General features: G+C 42.6%; 1 protein-coding gene across 2 annotated transcripts in view; it reads left to right on the top strand.

Annotated features, from left to right (window-relative positions):
* Window positions 1-18,148, top strand: part of WDR35 (WD repeat domain 35) — a 42,232-nt gene that overhangs the window by 20,260 nt on the left and 3,824 nt on the right. For both annotated transcript variants that reach the window (XM_081189008.1, XM_081189009.1), the window contains 11 exons: window positions 1,848-1,957; window positions 4,530-4,740; window positions 6,794-6,874; window positions 7,000-7,136; window positions 8,795-8,998; window positions 10,409-10,555; window positions 12,064-12,196; window positions 14,221-14,331; window positions 15,251-15,415; window positions 16,416-16,556; window positions 17,318-17,474. In XM_081189008.1, coding sequence (XP_081045134.1) covers window positions 1,848-1,957; window positions 4,530-4,740; window positions 6,794-6,874; window positions 7,000-7,136; window positions 8,795-8,998; window positions 10,409-10,555; window positions 12,064-12,196; window positions 14,221-14,331; window positions 15,251-15,415; window positions 16,416-16,556; window positions 17,318-17,474 — 1,597 coding nt within the window. The remainder of the gene's footprint in view (window positions 1-1,847; window positions 1,958-4,529; window positions 4,741-6,793; window positions 6,875-6,999; window positions 7,137-8,794; window positions 8,999-10,408; window positions 10,556-12,063; window positions 12,197-14,220; window positions 14,332-15,250; window positions 15,416-16,415; window positions 16,557-17,317; window positions 17,475-18,148) is intronic.

The raw sequence follows: 18,148 nt of genomic DNA, 5'->3' as shown, positions 1-18,148 counted from the left end.
GCCTTGGCTCCCAAACAAATCGGCTCCCAAATGATCAAAACCTGTAAGTGTGTGTTCCAGTTTTCAAACAATTTTCGGAATGTCCAGCGCAGCTTCCGCAGCCAATCGGAAGCTGAGCTTTGGATTTCGAATGGTTCCGGGAGTCGAACGGGCTCCCGGAATGCATTCTGTTCGAAAATCAAAGTACCACTGTATGCATCCCTCTCTGCTACCTGCAGTGATATGACCTACTGGAGGTCAGGTGAGTGTGGCTGCCTCACTACGCTGTCCACTACTGACTATGCTTCAGGACATACAGGAGAAGGTGCCAAACAGGAGATAAGCTGATTCAAGTCCCAGGCACAAAAGATTATATACAAACAACAGCCGCAGCAATCCCTAGTCTTGTAGTAAGGTTAAAGCTTACTGGAAAACGATATATAATGAATTGAAAAGGATGTTTAAAATAACCTTTATAAAAAATTAAAAAACCCAGAAGCTTTTCTTTGGGGAATTATAGAGACAGAAATACCTAAATTGTATAGAAATTTATTTATGTATGCGACTACAGCAACAAGAATGCTACTCGCCCCAAAATGGAAAGAAGCAGAAGTCCCAGCAAAGGAAGAATGGATACAAAAACTTATGGAATATGCAGAAACGGCGAAACTAACCAGAAGAATAAGAAATCAAGATAACAAACTTTCTATAAAAGAATGGAAATGGTTTATTGAATATTTACAGATAAATTGCGAACATAAAAACATTGGCAGGATTATTGTAATAACCTGCAGTTTCATAGGAGTATATATTTAAAGTAGATAATTATGAATTTGGATATGCAGAAGATATAAAAAAATAAATTTAAGGAACCGCAGAAAGGGGGAAGGAAGTCAAACTTTGAAATGTTAAAGTCATTGTAAAATTAATGAAATGTATAAATTTGAAAAGTATAAATAAAAACTTTTTTAAAAAATGAAGCCAAGGGCTTCAAGCATGAAAGCGAAGATTTGGTTGTTGACATGTGGACACGAAACCTCATGCAACACTGGGGAAGTGAGTACCCGCAAAGAATTTCTTTTGCTGTTTTTTGAAAGGGCAAACCTCAACAATAACCTGCGAGAGGGAGGCAGATCGCTCTATTCCTCCTCCACCAGCTTCTCTCATGCACCCCAATCTATAGGAACAGCTGAGCAGCGAGGAGAAAGGGATGGGGCTGCCAATAAAGGGGGTGTGGCCAAGTCCCCTTTCTCTCCACTGCTCAGCGATGCCTGCTCAGCCGCAGCAATTTCAAATGGACTGAGGGGAAGAAGAAGTAGCAGCAATTGGGGTTGGACTAGAGAACCCTCATGGTCCCTTCCAACTCTACAGTTTTATTATTCTCCCAAGCCTTGGGCTCATCCATTTGATAAGACTACAGTGATACCTCGCAAAACGAATGCCTCACAAGACGGAAAACTCGCAAAATGAAAGGGTTTTTGGTTTTTTGAGTTGCTTCGCAAGACGATTTTCCCTATGGGCTTGCTTCACAAGACGGAAACGTCTTGCAAGTTTGTTTCCTTTTTCTTAAAACCGTTAATACAGTTGCGACTTGACTTCGAGGAGCAACTCATAGCACGCGGTGTGGTAGCCTTTTTTGAGGTTTTTGAAGACTTTGGTGATTTTTGAAGCTTTTCCAAAACTTTTCCGACACCGTGTTTCGCAAGACGAAAAAAAACGCAAGAAGAAAAAACTCGCGGAACGAATTAATTTCGTCTTGCGAGGCACCACTGTACATACAGGTTGCTTACCTGTGGCTTAGTCCAGCACATAAAGAAAGGTGCGTTATGCTCATATTTCCTCGCTTCTCAAAAGTTGTTTTTCTCTAGGGACGAGAATCTGGCACCATTCAGAGTTACAGGCTCCCCAACGTTGGTTTGATTCGGAAGTATCTCCTCAACCACATCCCTTATGAAATGTCTCTGAATTGCACCTCCAGGTAAGACAGAAGTTTGGTTGTAAAATATATTCTCGACTTTTGAGACGCAATCTTTACCAATTCTGACACATTCTGTTAGTTGAAATATTCAACATTATTCTAGGAGGCTGAATTTTACATGTTATATTAGAGACAATGGGACGTGGGTGGCGCTGTGGGTTAAATGACAGAGCCTAGAACTTGCCAATCAGAAGGTTGGCAGTTCGAATCCCCGCAACAGGGTGAGCTCCCATTGCTCAGTCCCTGCTCCTGCCAACCTAGCAGTTCGAAAGCACGTCAAAGTGCAAGTAGATAAATAGGTACCGCTCCGGCGGGAAGGTAAACGGCGTTTCCGTGCGCTGCTCTGGTTTGCCAGAAGCAGATTAGTCATGCTGGCCACCTGACCCAGAAGCTGTACGCCGGCTCCCTCGGCCAGTAAAGCGAGATGAGCGCCGCAACCCCAGCGTCGGCCACGACTGGACCTAATGGTCAGGGGTCCCTTTACCTTTACCTTATTGGAGACAATGACTAGTATTTAACCATCCCATCCCATCAATGCAAGGATTTCTGCTTGTGCAATGAGCCCCCTCCCCCCCCTCGCCTTCCCAAATCTGCTCCAAAGGGTTGGAATAGATTTGGGGGTGAACAGGGAGAGGAAGGGCGAGAACATTGCATTGCATTGCACAAGCAGAAATTCTTGCACTGATGGAATGCTCACAGAGCACTATGTTGGATACAACCCAAGGCTTCTAATAGACGGGGGGAAAGGGTGAAAAATTAACTGAAGGTGGGGCGGGTTCAGGCAGACAGTGATGTTGAGAGAAGGGCTTCCCTTCCTCATACAGTGGAACCTTGGTTTTTGAGCATCTCAGAAGCCAAATGCTTTGGAAGCCAAACGCCGAAAACTTGGAAGTAATTGCTTCTGTTTTCGAACACGCCTCGAAGGCTGAACAGCTTCCTCTGCAGGTTTCTCAATTTTCTCAATGGATTTTGCTGACCACCCATTGCTTCTCAGTTTTGGAACGTTTCCAAAGTCGAACGGTCTTCCGGAACAGATTACATTCGGAAACCGAGATTCCACCGTATTAGCATTCTGCTCTAGTAACTTCCAGAATGAATTATTACAGTGTCTTCTACGCCATGTTGCCCTTGAAGATGATTTGGAAACTTCCAAGTGGTCCAAAACGCAGCAGCCAGATTATTAATAATAATAATAATAATAATAATAATAATAATAATAATAATAATAATAATAATAATAATAATAATAATAATAATAATTTATTTATACCCCGCCCATCTGGCTGGGTTTCCCCAGCCACTCTGGACGGCTTCCAACTGAATATTAAAAACAATATAGCATTAGACATTAAAAACTTCCCTAAAGAGGGCTGCCTTCAGTTGTCTTTTAAAAGTAAAATAGTTGTTTATTGCCTTGACATCTGCTGGGAGGGCGTTCCACAGGGTAGGCGCCACTACCGAGAAGGCCCTCTGCCTGGTTCCCTGTAGCTTCACTTCTTAGAGTGAGGGAACCGCCAGAAGGCCCTCGGTGCTGGACCTCAGTGTCCGGGCTGAACGATGGGGGTGGAGATGCTCCTTCAGATATACAGGACCGAGGCCGTTTAGGGCTTTAAAGGTCAGCACCAACACTTTGAATTGTGCTCGGAAACGTACTGGGAGCCAATGCAGATCTCTTAGAACCGGTGTTATGTGGTCCCGGCGGCCACTCGGCTGGGATTGCTTTTTGAACTCATATCAGCCCATTCCGAAACAGATGCCTGAGCTGCCAGTTTGTTTCCTTGCCCAATTCACAGTGCTCATCTTAGCATTCAAAGCCCTAAAGACTTAGGACACAAAGATCTGAAAGGCCACCTCATTCCTGACAGATCCTCCCAGGTGTTAAGGGTAGTTCTACCCCCCTCAAAACGTGGGGTGGGAGAGGGCATTTTCTGTGGCAGCCCCTCAATTGTGGAATTGTCTGACTTCTTTATTCTACAGCTGTGAGAGAATGGTGAAGATTTGCCTCTTTACCCTGGCCTTTGACACCTGAGATGTGTGTCTTCAGGGCTCATCCTCTTTTTGTAAATATAATAGCTGATAACTGGTTTGTAATTCTTAATTTTAAATTGCTCTGACCTGTTCTGGGACCTGCTGGAGAAGGGTGTATTATAAATTTTAATTATCATTATTACTATGATGTTGAAAGAAACGCCAATTTGGGAATTCAGTGTTTACCTGTTAATATGTTTTTCTACCTATGCTATTTGTGGTTGAGATTCTGGTTTAAGAAATACAGTGGACCCTCTGGATATGAATTTAATTCAGGGGTCAGTGCACCCCTAGAAAAATCTGTATCCAGAGGCGCCGCTTCTGCGCATGGCCACGGCTTGATAAAGCGCTTCTGCACATGCACAAGCAGTGAAACCCAGAAAAATACTTCCGGATTTGCCGCTTTCGCAACCCGAAGTTTACGTTACTCGAAAGTAACATAACCCGAGGGTCTACTGTACCTTCACGGTAAACCATTTTAAATCTGAGACAGAACGTTGATAAAGGACTATTTTGTTTTCATTCATTCTCCCTTCATTTTCAGCCGTCTTGCTATCATAGACTTGGTAGGAATACTGATTTTCTTTGACTTGGACACCCGAATAACAGACAGTTCAGGAAGCCAAGCAGTAGGTGAAAAACTCAAACTGGAACGCAAAGATGTTTGGGATATGAAATGGGCCAGAGATAATCCAGAGTTATTTGCCATGATGGAGAGAACAAGAATGTATGTGTTCAGAAACTTGGATCCTGAGGTACAGCATTAGGAATAATTAAATACAAATATTTTAATTGGGAGTCCACGATCTCCCATTGCATCTTTTGGGGGTTTAATAGGAGGAAGGCAGTTGGCGAGGTTCTCTGCAGATCCACCTGGAGATCATATGTTTTTCTAGCACATTGTTAGTCATATATATTCCTTGGTTGATTGACTAGGAGTTTTTGTCAAGCTGGAAGCAAAGTGAAAATAGGTGGTAATTCAACAGGGATTAAGGGAACAAAGTGATTTTGGGGTGGGATGCCTCTCCCTTTTCCCTCCACATCACCTTGCTCCTTGTGGAGCTATTGGATCAATACGGTGAAACAACTACATAAGTAATAGTAAAAATACTGGGTCACACCACAGTTTCATCTAGTCCAACATTCTGTCTGTAGGAGTGGCTAGACAGGATCCTCTGGAAGCTTTCAAGCAGAGTATTATATATTTATTTATTTATTATTTAATTATTATCATCATCATCATCATTTATACAAAATTATCTCACTTCTCACCATCCTGGTCTCAAATCAGCTTACAAGGATAGAAAAAGAAATGCAACATACAAAATTTGAGACGTAAATTAAACCTCAGAAATGGAAATGAAAGAAAATTAGAAAATTTTAAAACCGCAAAGAAGCATTCATGATGTGAAGACTTCCTTAAATAAAATGGTTTTTAGCCAGGCATCTGAAACTCATCACGGACTGTGAATATCCGGCTTCTTACTAGTGGGAGGGAGTTCAGCAGAGTTGGGCCCAAAACACTGAAGGCATGACTTCTCATTGACCCATGTTATGATTCTGGTCCCTGGGGAAACCACTCATAATGAAGGTGATGGGCATCCCTATTGCTGATCCCAAACACCTAGTATTTCAAAGTGGTTGTTATTATTATTTTATTTGAACCCTACTCATCTGACTGATTTTCCCTAGCCACTCTGGGCAGCCTCCAGCAGATATAAGAACACAGTAAAACATCAAACATTAAAAATGTCCCTATACATGACTGCCTTCAGATGTCTTCTGGAAGTTGTATAGTTGTTTATCTCTTTGTCGTCTGGTGGGAGGGTGTTCCACAGGGCGGGTGCCACTACTGAGAAGACCCTCTGCCTGGTTCCCTGTAGCTTCACTTCTCGCAGGGAGGGAACTGCCAGAAGGCCCTCGGCGCTGGACCTCAGTGTCCAGGCTAGACAACTGAGGTAGAGACGCTCCTTCAGGTTTACAAGGCCGAGGCCATTTAGAGCTTTGAAGGTCAGCACCATTTCTTTGAATTGTGCTTGGAAACATACTGTGAGCCAATGTAGATCCTTTAGGACCGGTGTTATATGGTCACCAGTCTAGCTGCCACCAGATGAACTGCCTTTGTACTTGCAGTTCTCTGAAAATTGAGAGATCTTCCATGAATTTGTCTGATAGTTGCTTAACCTTAAAAGATGCCACCACATCTTGGTTAATTAGCGTTTACCAGTGGTTCTCAAGCTGTGGGTCCCCAGATGTCGTTGGACTACAACTCCCATCATCCCTGAGCTCTGGCCTTGCTAGCTAGGGATGATGGGAGTTGTAGTTCAACATCTGGGGACCCACGGGTTGAGAAAGGCTGGTTTAGAGAATGTAATAAGCCTCTCTGTAGTCCCTGCAGACTAAAAGCTTAAATTGATGTAGCTGCTCTCTCTCGGAATGCTGCTCCAGCCCCTTGAGGATTTTAACTGCAGATGCAAAAATGACAGCAATAATAGGTTGATGCTTTCTGAAAGCCGCAAGGAACTCCACAGGCTTCCCTCTGCATTTCACAAATACAGAGGGAGCACAGATATGAGGTTGCGTGAGTAAATTGAGTAGGCAGAAAAACCGGTGATAATATTGCCAAAGCCTGCAATCCTGTGCACACTTAAATGTGAGTAACAGCAGAATTAAGTCTCTCTGATTTCAGTGGGATTTGTTTCCTAGGAAGTGTAGATACGATTGCATCCTAAATGGCATTGAAATTGTTGTCTGAAATGCTGCAGGATAATTTGGATTTGCTGATTATATGGTAACTTGTATTTTAAGGAACCCCTTCAAACGTCCGGATACATTTGCAACTTTGAAGATTTAGAAATTAAATCTGTTTTACTGGATGAAATATTAAAGGTAAATTTTAGATTTCTCCCCCCCCAAAAAAAAACAACCACACATGCCATTTATACAATTTACAAAACAGTGGTTTTCAATGGAAATGAGCAGCCACTAAACTTATTTTTTTGTGTATTTTACAGAATCCTGAACACCCTAATAAGGATTACATACTTAATTTTGAAATTAGATCACTACGAGATACACAAGCGATTGTAAATAATGCAGGCATTGCAGAGTCTGCCCAGTTCATTGAAGAAAATTCACATCCAAGGCTTTGGTAAAATTCCATTTTTTTCCTAGGTTTTCTTTCCTATTTAGAGGGATTATATTCTTGTGGCTTTTCAGGGTTAAATCTAGGTTAATAAAACAGGTTTTATTAGCTGCGGATTTGGACTGGTATCTGTTATATAGGAAAATAATCTCAGTTTGATGTGAAAACACCCAATAGTAATAAGAGCCGCTAACTTAATTTGACCCCCTGTGAAGGTCAAATTTGAACATTTGCTGCTCATGATATGTCAAAAGTGTAAATAGGTCATGTAAGAATTGGTGCATGCAAAAGGACATTGAGGACCATGTGATACATTTTCCTTCTCAATCCTCAGGCGGCTTTTGGCCTGCATCGTGGGTAGGTAAGCTGTTTCAGCAAGCCCAGGTAACCTATTTTAAGGGAGAGAGAGAAAAGAACCAGAGAGCAGTGCAGAGGTCAGATGGGGAACCTTCAGAAAGGAATAACGCATCTAGGTGATACCTGAAGCAACCTTTTCCTGAATGTCCTTCTCAAATAAGCTTAGATTTTTCCATCAGGGATGATGCGAAACCTTTGGAGGTTTCTGAGTGTTGTGGAGACCCTTCATCTGGCCTTTGGTTTGGACTCAGTCTGTACCTTATGTTTCCCTCCCCTTATGATTTTGATCTATGTGCTACTTTTATAATGAGGCTGCATTTTAAATTGCATTTTAACTTGTATTTTAAATTGGTTTTTTTCCCTATTATGTTTTTACTGTAATTTTGTAGCCTTACTGGAGTTCACTGATTGGGTCTGCGTTGCTCCGGGACAGGAGAAAGGAAGTCAAAATGACACCGAGTTGGTTCAAAGAAAGAGTTTATTCTGCTCTCCGGATAGCAGAAGGCACTTGCGTGATTAGTCCACAGCAAGTCCAAAGAAATGACAAGTTTCATGCAGTATTTATATCCTCCAGGCACTCTCTCCCTCCTTCCAACCACGTCAGCCTATGTATGCAGGTTGACATCACATATGTTCCTGCTCTGGTACTCTCAACCATAAAAGGGATTTCCTTCCTGCACTCCTGACCATAAAAGGATATTCCTGTTCCTACTCCTATCTTGGAGCAAAAGGTCACTACTTCCGAGAACATGCTCTGGCGTTAGTCCCAGACTTGGGTCTCCCCGTCATTTGTGGTCAGAACATAAGATATGTCTGTATCTGTTCTACTGGTAAAGTCAAGGCCAGTCTTGCCGTCAAACTGATAAGGGAGAGAGCTGTGTTCTTGTTTTGCATTTGCTCAACGGCTAAAGTTTATGCATTTTAGCTAAGGAGAAATGGGGATTTTGGTGCAGTTTAAAAATGCCTGCACAGTCAGTTTTGGGTTTGGGAAACCCATTCCTTCAATTTTACTGGTGTTAGCCGCCCTGAGCCCGGCTCTGGCCGGGGAGGGTGGGGTATAAAGAAAATTATTATTATTATTATTATTATTATTATTATTATTATTATTATTATTATTATTATTAATCTGCACACCCAAAGCTTTCCCCCCCCCAAAACCACGAGATCTTTTGGCACTGCATCCACCTTCTCCGCTTCTCTTCCATGTGCTGCTTCAGCTCCTCCTGCAATTCGGCCAAGAATATTTGTTAAGTCTGTTCCTTATGAAGCTGTTTTTTCCAGGTAAGACATCTGTGTTCTTTATACAGGCGACTGTTGGCTGAAACGGCTCTCCAGAGATTGGATCTTGCCACTGCTGAGCAAGCATTTGTGCGCTACAAAAACTACCAAGGTATCAAGTTTGTCAAGCGTCTTCTCAACCTCCAGAGTGAATTACTGAGGCAAGCCGAAGTGGCAGTTTACTTCGGCAAATTTGAAGAAGCTGAAAGGATGTATTTGGACATGGACAGAAGGTAATTTTCGAGGATAAATTTGAATTGACAAGAGAATCCCCTGAGTGCACAACAGCACAATTGATCGTGGGAGAGCTGTTTATCTTGAGTGAGTGAATTTAGGAATTGTGAGCGCCTCACAAACCATACTTGCCTTTCTAAATTTCAAGCCCGCATAACTCAAATGGGGGAAGACCAATGAAAAAGAAAAAATACCAGGCATAGGGACAGAACTGGGAAAGATCAGGCAAACCAACTGAAAATAGATTAAAACATCTGTTTGAGGCCTAGTAAGCTGCCTTGGTGATGTTACTGTGCATTTATGTAAAGCTATGCAATGTTCAGGGACGCAGGTGGCGCTGTGGGTTAAACCACAGAGCCTAGGACTTGCCGATCAGAAGGTCGGCAGTTTGAACCCCCACGACGGGGTGAGTTCCCGTTGTTCGGTCCAGCTCCTGCCAACCTAGCAGTTTGAAAGCACATCAAAGTGCAAGTAGATAAATAGGTACCACTCCAGCGGGAAGGTAAACGGCGTTTCCGTGCGCTGCTCTGGTTCGCCAGAACGGCTTAGTCATGCTGGCCACATGACCCAGAAGCTGTATGCCGACTCCCTCGGCCAATAAAGCGAGATGAGCACCGCAACCCCAGAGTCGGTCACGACTTGACCTAATGGTCAGGGGTCCCTTTACCTTTTTAAGCTGCCTTGGTGATGATACTGTGCATTTATGTAAAGCTTTACAATGTCCAGAGCATTTCCAAACATGCTCTTCATCATCCTTATAGCAACCCGATATGAGGCAGGCCAGTTATTGTTCCAGGTACGGACTGAGGTTTAGCAAGAATAACTTGCCAGAAGCCACCCGGTCACTTCATGGTTGATACGATTTGAACATTTTGGTCTACAGTTCTGTACTTTAAGAAACCTGCAGGGCTGTAGGGAGAAAGAATGTGAGGGGAGTGAGTATAATGGAGTGAACATGGAGTGAGAGAATGTGAGGGGAGTGAGTTCTTTTTTCTTTTTGGAGGCAGTGGGATGGAATTAACTATGCCAACTCTCAGGCTGACATAGTTTCTGGCTCTGGTGCAGATTCTTGTCCATCCTTGACACACACCTAACTCACCTCATCTTTGGCCCTGCCACCAAAGGAGGACCGCCAGCAGGACAACCATGGCAGTGGAAATCTTCGTCACCATCCCACCATGGTGGCAGAAAGGGCTGTCTCCTGTGGAGAAGGAGTTCTGTGATACCTTTCAGCCCACAGAACGTCCTCTCAGGGACCATAGGCTTCTGTTCTGTTGAATGTTTTTGTTTCATAAGCCAGGCTTATGCCTTTTAAAGGTGATCTAAACATACTTTTAAATGAATAAAGCATTTTAGAATGGGCTCTCTTTGTATTTCGTGAAGCTGCATTTTTTGGTTTTTATTTGCAGAGACCTTGCCGTTGATTTGCGAATGAAACTAGGGAACGGATTTCGAGTAGTGCAGCTTTTGCAAACGGGCTCGGGACACGGAGATGACAGTCTCCTTGAAATGGCACACAACGAAATTGGGGACTACTTTGCCGATAGACAGAAATGGTATGTTCATAACTTGACACTATAAGTGACTATTGCTGCCTCCTGTCCAAACCGGAGACTTAATTAGTTGTTGATTTTTTTAATTGCCTTATGCAGGGAATGGATATAGAACAACATTAACCTCCATGTAACTCTCTGATTGATGATTTAGTTACATTAATTAATGAATTTATTTGATGATATTGTATAATATCATTGGTTATATGAAATGTTTAAAACAGACAGGAAAAATGGTTTTGAATGGACTTTTAAAGAAGACTGGAAAAATGTTTACTGAAAGTATGGGTGAAAATTGTGTTTATTTAAAAACACTGGTAGCATTAAAATAAATTCAACAATGTAAATAAGTTTGGATGGATGTAACAATGGATTACTGAATGGTTTGGTTCATGTAAAATATACAGGAATGTGTGGTAGGCAAAATGAACCATGGAAAGAGAAGGGAAGTCATTGATTTAAGGTTGCTTAAACAAATATTTTGAAATGTAAATTAGAATACACACACACACACACACACACACACATATATATATATATATATATATATATATATATATATATATAATTTTTATTTATACCCCGCCCTCCCCAGCCATGGCTGGGCTCAGGGCGGCTTACAAGCAATAATAAAAACAAGTTGAATGATTACAACTTAAAAACAAAATTAAAATACAACATTAAAATAATGAAACATTAAAATATTAAAATGTAGCCTCATTGCAGGAGGAGAAGGAAAATCAAAAGAAAGAGAGGGGGGGAATCAAATTGGCTCCAAGCCAAAGGCCAGGCGGAACAACTCTGTCTTACAGGCCCTGCGGAAAGAAATCAGATCCTGCAGGGCCCTGGTCCCATGAGGCAGAGCGTTCCACCAGACCGGAGCCAGAGTTGAAAAGGCCCTGGCTCTGGTTGAAGCTTCCTTAGGGCTCGGGGCCTCTAGGCTGTTGCTATTTATGGACCATGAGGCTCTCCGTGGGGCATACCAGGAGAGGCGGTCCCGTAGGTACAGGGGTCCTAGGCCGTGAAGGGCTTTAAAGGTCAAAAGCAGCACCTTAAATCTGACCCTGTACTGCACCGGGAGCCAGTGCAGCTGGAAAAGCACTGGGTGAATATGCTCCCATGGCAGAGACCCTGTGAGGAGCCTCGCTGCAGCATTCTGCACCTGCTGGAGTTTCTGGGACAGCTTCAAGAGCAGCCCCGCGTAGAGCAAATTACAGTAGTCAAGCCTGGGGGTGACCGTCGCATGGATCACTGTGGCCAGGTCGGGGCGGGAAAGGTAAGGGATATATATATATATTTGAAAGAGACACAAAAAGCGTTCCATTTTGAAAACTTAAGCATAAGATATATTCTGTGGTTTCCCTACTTCGTCGCTGGTGCAATTACCAATCCTTTTGTAGCACTGACCCTAGGAAACTAAACACATTGACAATCTGACAATAGCAAGCAGGTAATATTAACAGATAATCAGAGATCTGGTTTCTCTCCCACCCATGCCCAACTTCTTATAGGACAAATGCCGTGCCATATTATGTACAAGGCAGAAACCATGAACGTTTGGCTGAATGTTACTATATGCTGGAAGACTATCAAGCGCTAGAGGATTTGGCTAACTCGCTTCCAGAAAACAACAAATTGCTTCCTGTAAGTATGGAAAGCTACTTATTGTGAATTCTCACCCTCAGGCTGTAATCCTGTACATGACTACCTGGGACTTAAGAACATTCAAAGAGCATCTAGTCCAGTATCCTGTTCTCGCAGTTGACAGCCAGACACCTGTCGGAAACCCACAAGCAGAATTGAGCACAAGAGCCTGTGCAGTGTAACCAGTCACCTGTTGAGTGAAACTGGGAACTGACTTGTCTGTTTGGACTGTCAGACCCATCTTCCCTTGGAAGTGCAGTGGTGTCCAGCACGCTCCTGCTGCACGGCGCTGAGTCATTCCGCTTCTCCCGGCTACAGCAGAGTTTCAGCAGCAGCAGCAGTGTGCCAGTGTGTAAGGATTTATTAGCACGGCAGTAAAGCTCTCAGAAAGGGACACGGGTGGCGCTGTGGGTTAAACCACAGAGCCTAGGACTTGCTGATCAGAAGATCGGCGGTTCGAATCCCTGCGACGGGGTGAGCTCCCGTTCCTCGGTCCTTGCTCCTGCCAACCTAGCAGTTCGAAAGCATGTCAAAGTGCAAGTAGATAAATAGGTACCGCTCCGGCGGGAAGGTAAACAGCGTTTCCATGCGCTCCTCTGGTTCGCTTAGTCATGCTGGCCGCATGACCCGGAAGCTGTACGCCGGCTCCCTCGGCCAATAAAGCGAGATGAGCGCCGCAACCCTAGAGTCGGCCACGACTGGACCTAATGGTCAGGGGTCCCTTTACTTTACTAAAGCTGTCAGACACAGCTTCTTCTATTCTACGAAGCTTTAATGTACAGCAGCAAAAACAACAAAACAGCCAGGAGAGAGTGGCAACATGTTGCTTCTCTTTCGCAGCCAAAACAGAAAGTAAAAGTAACTTCACCTTCCTACGTGCAGCACACCCAGGGGAAAGGACACCCAGGGGACAGGACGTCATGTCCCTTGAGCCATTAACCCTGTGAGCTCTGGGACTCCTCACAGAGCCCTCTCCCCGCCTGTGGCTTCCAGCAACTGGTGTTCAGAAGCATTGCTGCCTCCAGCTGTGGAAGCAATGCATAGCCATCTTGAGTAAACATGCAAAAGATGATGTTTTGTGGGAGGGCTACAGCATCGTGCTTCTCTGCTTGTACCAGCAGTACAAGCATTCTTGCTAGCCAGATGGAACAACCCCATCTTTCCTCTCCACCCCCTTCATACTGTTTTGGGGGTTCTCCCCAACCCTCCAAGGTGGATTTTGGGGGAAGAGAGTGGGGCCGAAAGCCCTGTTGCACCGGCAGAAACGTTTGTTCTGGTTTCTGCTAGCATGCCAGGTTAGTTCAATCTGGGCCTATGGTTCTGCTTGTCAAAACAGCCTGACTTCATCCAGCAACTAACCACTGGTTTACACAATTCAGATCCTTTATGTTATTCATCCTAAAGCACATTTTGAGTTTTGGAAGACGGTGACAAGACAGACATCTTTGATAGAGTGTGTGTGTGTGTGTGTGAATGCGATATTTAACACAAAAATATCCTTGGGGATGTTCTTTCTCAACACTCTTCAGAGCTCTAAATTTTCTAATACCAAACCCCGGTAGAAAGAATGTCAGCTGTAAAAAAAATTTTTAAAGGGGACACAGGAAGAAAAGTGGTACATTGCTTATCATAAAGCGGGGGGGGGGGGGGCGGGATTATATCGCAGCTGATCACTACATTTAATTTTATTGATGTGCCTAAAATATGGAGAAGATGATAAGGATGTTAGAGTTTCTGCTAGTTACTACTTATGGTAACAATATTGTGCTTCTACATCCATCAAATGAACAGATGCATCTGGCAAAGTAGTCTCCTTGTTAGCATATGTCATGGTGAATTTATTAGTATTGAAGTATCTGCAGTTGGTATCTGCAGTTTAGACAATACAGACATAGGGCCAATTTAGTCCTACTCAGAGCAGATCCAATAAAGTCAGGCTATACTCTTGAGTACAACTGAATTGGCATTCACCCTAATAATGCTCTCCTTCTGCAGTTTAATTATGCTTTTGGTGTCTCCTGCAGGACATAGCCCACAAGTTTGTTACTGTGGGTATGTGCGAACAAGCTGTAGCAGCCTTTCTCAAGTGTAACAGACCCAAGGATGCCGTAGATATCTGTGTAAATCTCAACCAGGTAACAATATAAGCCCAGTACAGGAGTTGCTGAACTGGAAGGTTGTTTGCACATTAATTTCATTCTAATACCTAATAGTGGTTCATTCTAATATCATTTCCCCCTCAATAGCCAGAATTGCTTTTACATAATAACCTCTAATAATCAACTGATTCGTACTGACCAGCTGCTTACATCCTCCTATGCTCTGTGTCCGAGGGCCAAGCCACAAATTGCATAAGAGACCTGAAATCAGAACTCCCAGCAGCCATTTAATTTTCCTAAAAGCAGCTGGCAGAGTGGAGAAACACAATTCAGATCAGGACTTACAACAATGGAGATGTTGCGATGGAAGGTGTTTCTACATTCCCTTGTGCCAGTTCCAATTCCCTTATGCACAGACTTCCCATGCTGCTATTATCTGCCTTGGAATCTAGGCTGGCATTTTGGGAATTAACACAGGCGAAAGGATTAGACCAGCCAATGCCTCTACGTAGCTCCATCTTGATTTCAGACATCGTGATATATTGGTATATCCTGATGTTTAGCTGGTGATATACCACAATGTTAAAAACCAGATATCGCCCAGCGCTAGATGTGGCTCTCTGCCCAAAAGTGGTTCCTCACCCTGAAGCATAGAGTCTTTCAAAAATGTTGGCAGTGCAACACCAGTACGGTTTTGCCATTGAGAGTACCAGCAGAAGCTACACTGATTCTGTCCCTGAGTTGTGTCCCAATATTCCACCACAATAGGATTTACCAGTAGCTTCAAAGCCTTAAGGCCTGAACCAATTTTCTCCAGCAGCAGAGCTCTTCTGCTTGAAAGAATGGACCTTTGAGATAGATAGATAGATAGATAGATAGATAGATAGATAGATAGATGATAGATAGATAGATAATTGTATTTAATTGACTTAATGTTTGTTACCTTTGCTTCTAGTGGAGTAAAGCTGTTGAACTGGCTAAACAACACAATATGAAAGAGATTGGTTCTCTACTAGCTAGATACGCATCTCAATTATTAGAAAAGAACAAGCCCCTTGATGCTGTTGAGTTGTATCGTAAAGCCAACTATTTCTTTGACGCTGCTAAGCTCATGTTCAAGGTACGGTTATTGTGGATGAACTGTCCAATATATGTGTGCATTTTTTGATAATATGCAATGCTTATGAATTAAGACGATTTACTTTTTGTATTGGAGCTTTTGGTTTAACTTTGCACAACGATGCTGCTTCTGTTTCTGGGAACAAATGTATGCATTCCTAATCATATGCTGTAGTTTTTATCCAGTGAAGCCTTTTACCTAGGCTTTTAAGCACACAGGTGTGCATGGCATGTATTTTCTGAACAGCAGCTCCTCACTGTGTGTGTGACTTTAGCCACACACTTCTATAGGTGAGAACTTACAAACACATAATCAGTATACTAAGGCTGCAGTATTTTCAGCAATACATCAGTAGCTCGATACATTTAAGTTTCAAGTGAAGATTAATACTTTGGCCTCTTACCGAAGGAAGGCTGCACAGAACTATCAGCTTGTATCTAAATGTTTGTTACTTTTTTGTTTCAGGTTTTGTTGTTGTTGCTGCTGTTGTAAAAAATGGAGTTTATTTCCTGTTCATAGTTAAAAGGGGGTGGTGTTTTGCATTTGGGGTGAAAACATGGGTTGCCTCCAACCAAGTGTGAGTGTCAGGGTTAGGTAGTTCTTTACCCTATTCCTTCCTATTGAATGCCAGCAGACCCACAACAAGAGAGTGGGATGGGGCATTCAGGGCTGCTGGATTGCTCAAAATTAGCAGCAAGGCACCTTCCAAAATTAAACTTGGACCAAAGCTTATCACTTTGAAAATGAGTAGAATGTGTGCTTTTATTTAAAATGCATCTCTGGGTTATTTGTGGGGCATAGGAATTTGTTCATTCCCCCCCCCTAAATATAGTCCGGCCCCCCACAAGGTTTGAGGGACAGTGGACCGGCCCCCTGCTGGAAAACTTTGCTGACCCCTGCCTTAGGCTTTCACTCTCAAACTGTAGACAGAAAACAAAAATAAACTTCATCTTTTTTGTTTTTTAATGGTGCATTTCTTTTGAAATTTCTCTTTAAAAAGATTGCAGACGAAGAGGCTAAAAAGAGGGCCAAGCCTTTGCGTGTAAAAAAGCTCTACGTGATGTCAGCTTTACTGGTAGAACAATATCACGAACAAATGAAAAACGCGCAGAGGGGAAAAGTCAAGGGGAAAATTTCAGAGGTACGGTGCCTAAATGCCTGATCGCCCACCAAACATGAAAGCAGGCATTTTGAAAAATGTCTCTAGAACAGATGCCAACAAATCGATCTTTCTCACATTTATGTTTTTTAAAAAATTCTGTTTAGCACAGTATGTAGAGAATAGTTTCACAAAGGTAAAAGATTTAAAGGGTTACAGGCAGGATTGCCGCAGAAACCTCATGCCTTTATTTCCTCTGCTAACAACTCCTGTGTAGAAGATCTCACCAAAAATTATCCCAGCGACACATCTCACTTAGCAAACAGGAGAAAGGGCAACCTTGTGGGTAAAAACAGCTTCTTGACCCCTTTGCTGTCATTTCATTGTGCACAGCGCCGCCTCCTCCTGTTGAACAGGCCCCTCTCACCTATCAGAGTTGGCCCACTGGGGGTCAGAGGGGATTAAAGGATCCATCCACTGGCCAGATCCAGTTTCTCACCTGTGGAATATGGGAAAGCCAATCTCTGCATCAGAGCGCCACATCCAAACAAATGTGTCTAGTTTTAGGATACACATACCTCATTCTGTGAGCGTGAGTTTGGAGGAGGTAACTTAATTGTTACTTAAGAGCACTGTGTGCGTTGCTGCTATATTCAAAAGACATTGACAATGGTATTGCGTACAGTGTTTGAAATTCATTTTGAAGCAGCCGTCTTCACTAGTGAAAACTGAAAATGGGCATTATAAATTGATAGCACAGACAACTATTTTCCCTTCATGCTTTCTTCTCTCTTTGCTTCCAGGCTACTTCAGCATTAGCTGGTCTGCTCGAGGAAGATGTTCTCTCTTCAGACAGTCGCCTGATCGATAACGCTTGGCGTGGAGCTGAGGCCTTCCATTTTTTTATACTTGCCCAGAGGCAACTTTATGAGGGTTATGTAGATACAGCAATGAAGACGGGTAGGATTCCTTGCTGTTATGAACCACTGGATAGTTTGTGGGATTCCAAACGCTCAGGTTGCAGCTTTTGAATGGATTAGGCATGCGTTCCTTAACCAAATGTATTCAATTGCCATTATTATTATTATTATTATTATTATTATTATTATTATTATTTTATTGAATACAAAAAAAATCAAATAGGAAAAGAAATACAGAGCAAATTTCATACATATACACATAAACATAATTATTTATACAGCAATATTCAGAAAGAAAGAGGGGGAGGGGGGAAAGAATAAACAAAGGGGAAAAAGGAGTAAAAGAAGAAAGAAGGATTTAAAATAGAAATTTAGAAAATAGAAAAGTGTTCGCTATAAACAACAGTTCTAGATCTATGCTTGCATATGGCTATATATTTCCGTCTTGCAAGATATCAACCTTAATTAAAATGTTTTAAAAAGACTTCCACCGTTTACGCCACACGTCTTTTATACTTCAGTCGCCATAACCTCTGTTCTTCACATCCTTCCTATAGGTTTTCCTTAATTTTTCACTTTACATTCTTTATATTTTTCACAAGATTAGTCTAAACACAACCAAATTTTGGTAACTGAGCCCTGGTTTTGTAAATATTCATTTAGACAATCCCACTGTTTCTTGACCATAATTTTAGGTTTTCTCCTTATTAAATC

Source organism: Podarcis bocagei (assembly GCF_964188305.1).
Source record: "Podarcis bocagei genome assembly, chromosome: 3".
Classification (NCBI taxonomy): Eukaryota; Metazoa; Chordata; class Lepidosauria; order Squamata; family Lacertidae; genus Podarcis; species Podarcis bocagei.
This window is presented reverse-complemented; position numbering and strand designations above follow the sequence as displayed.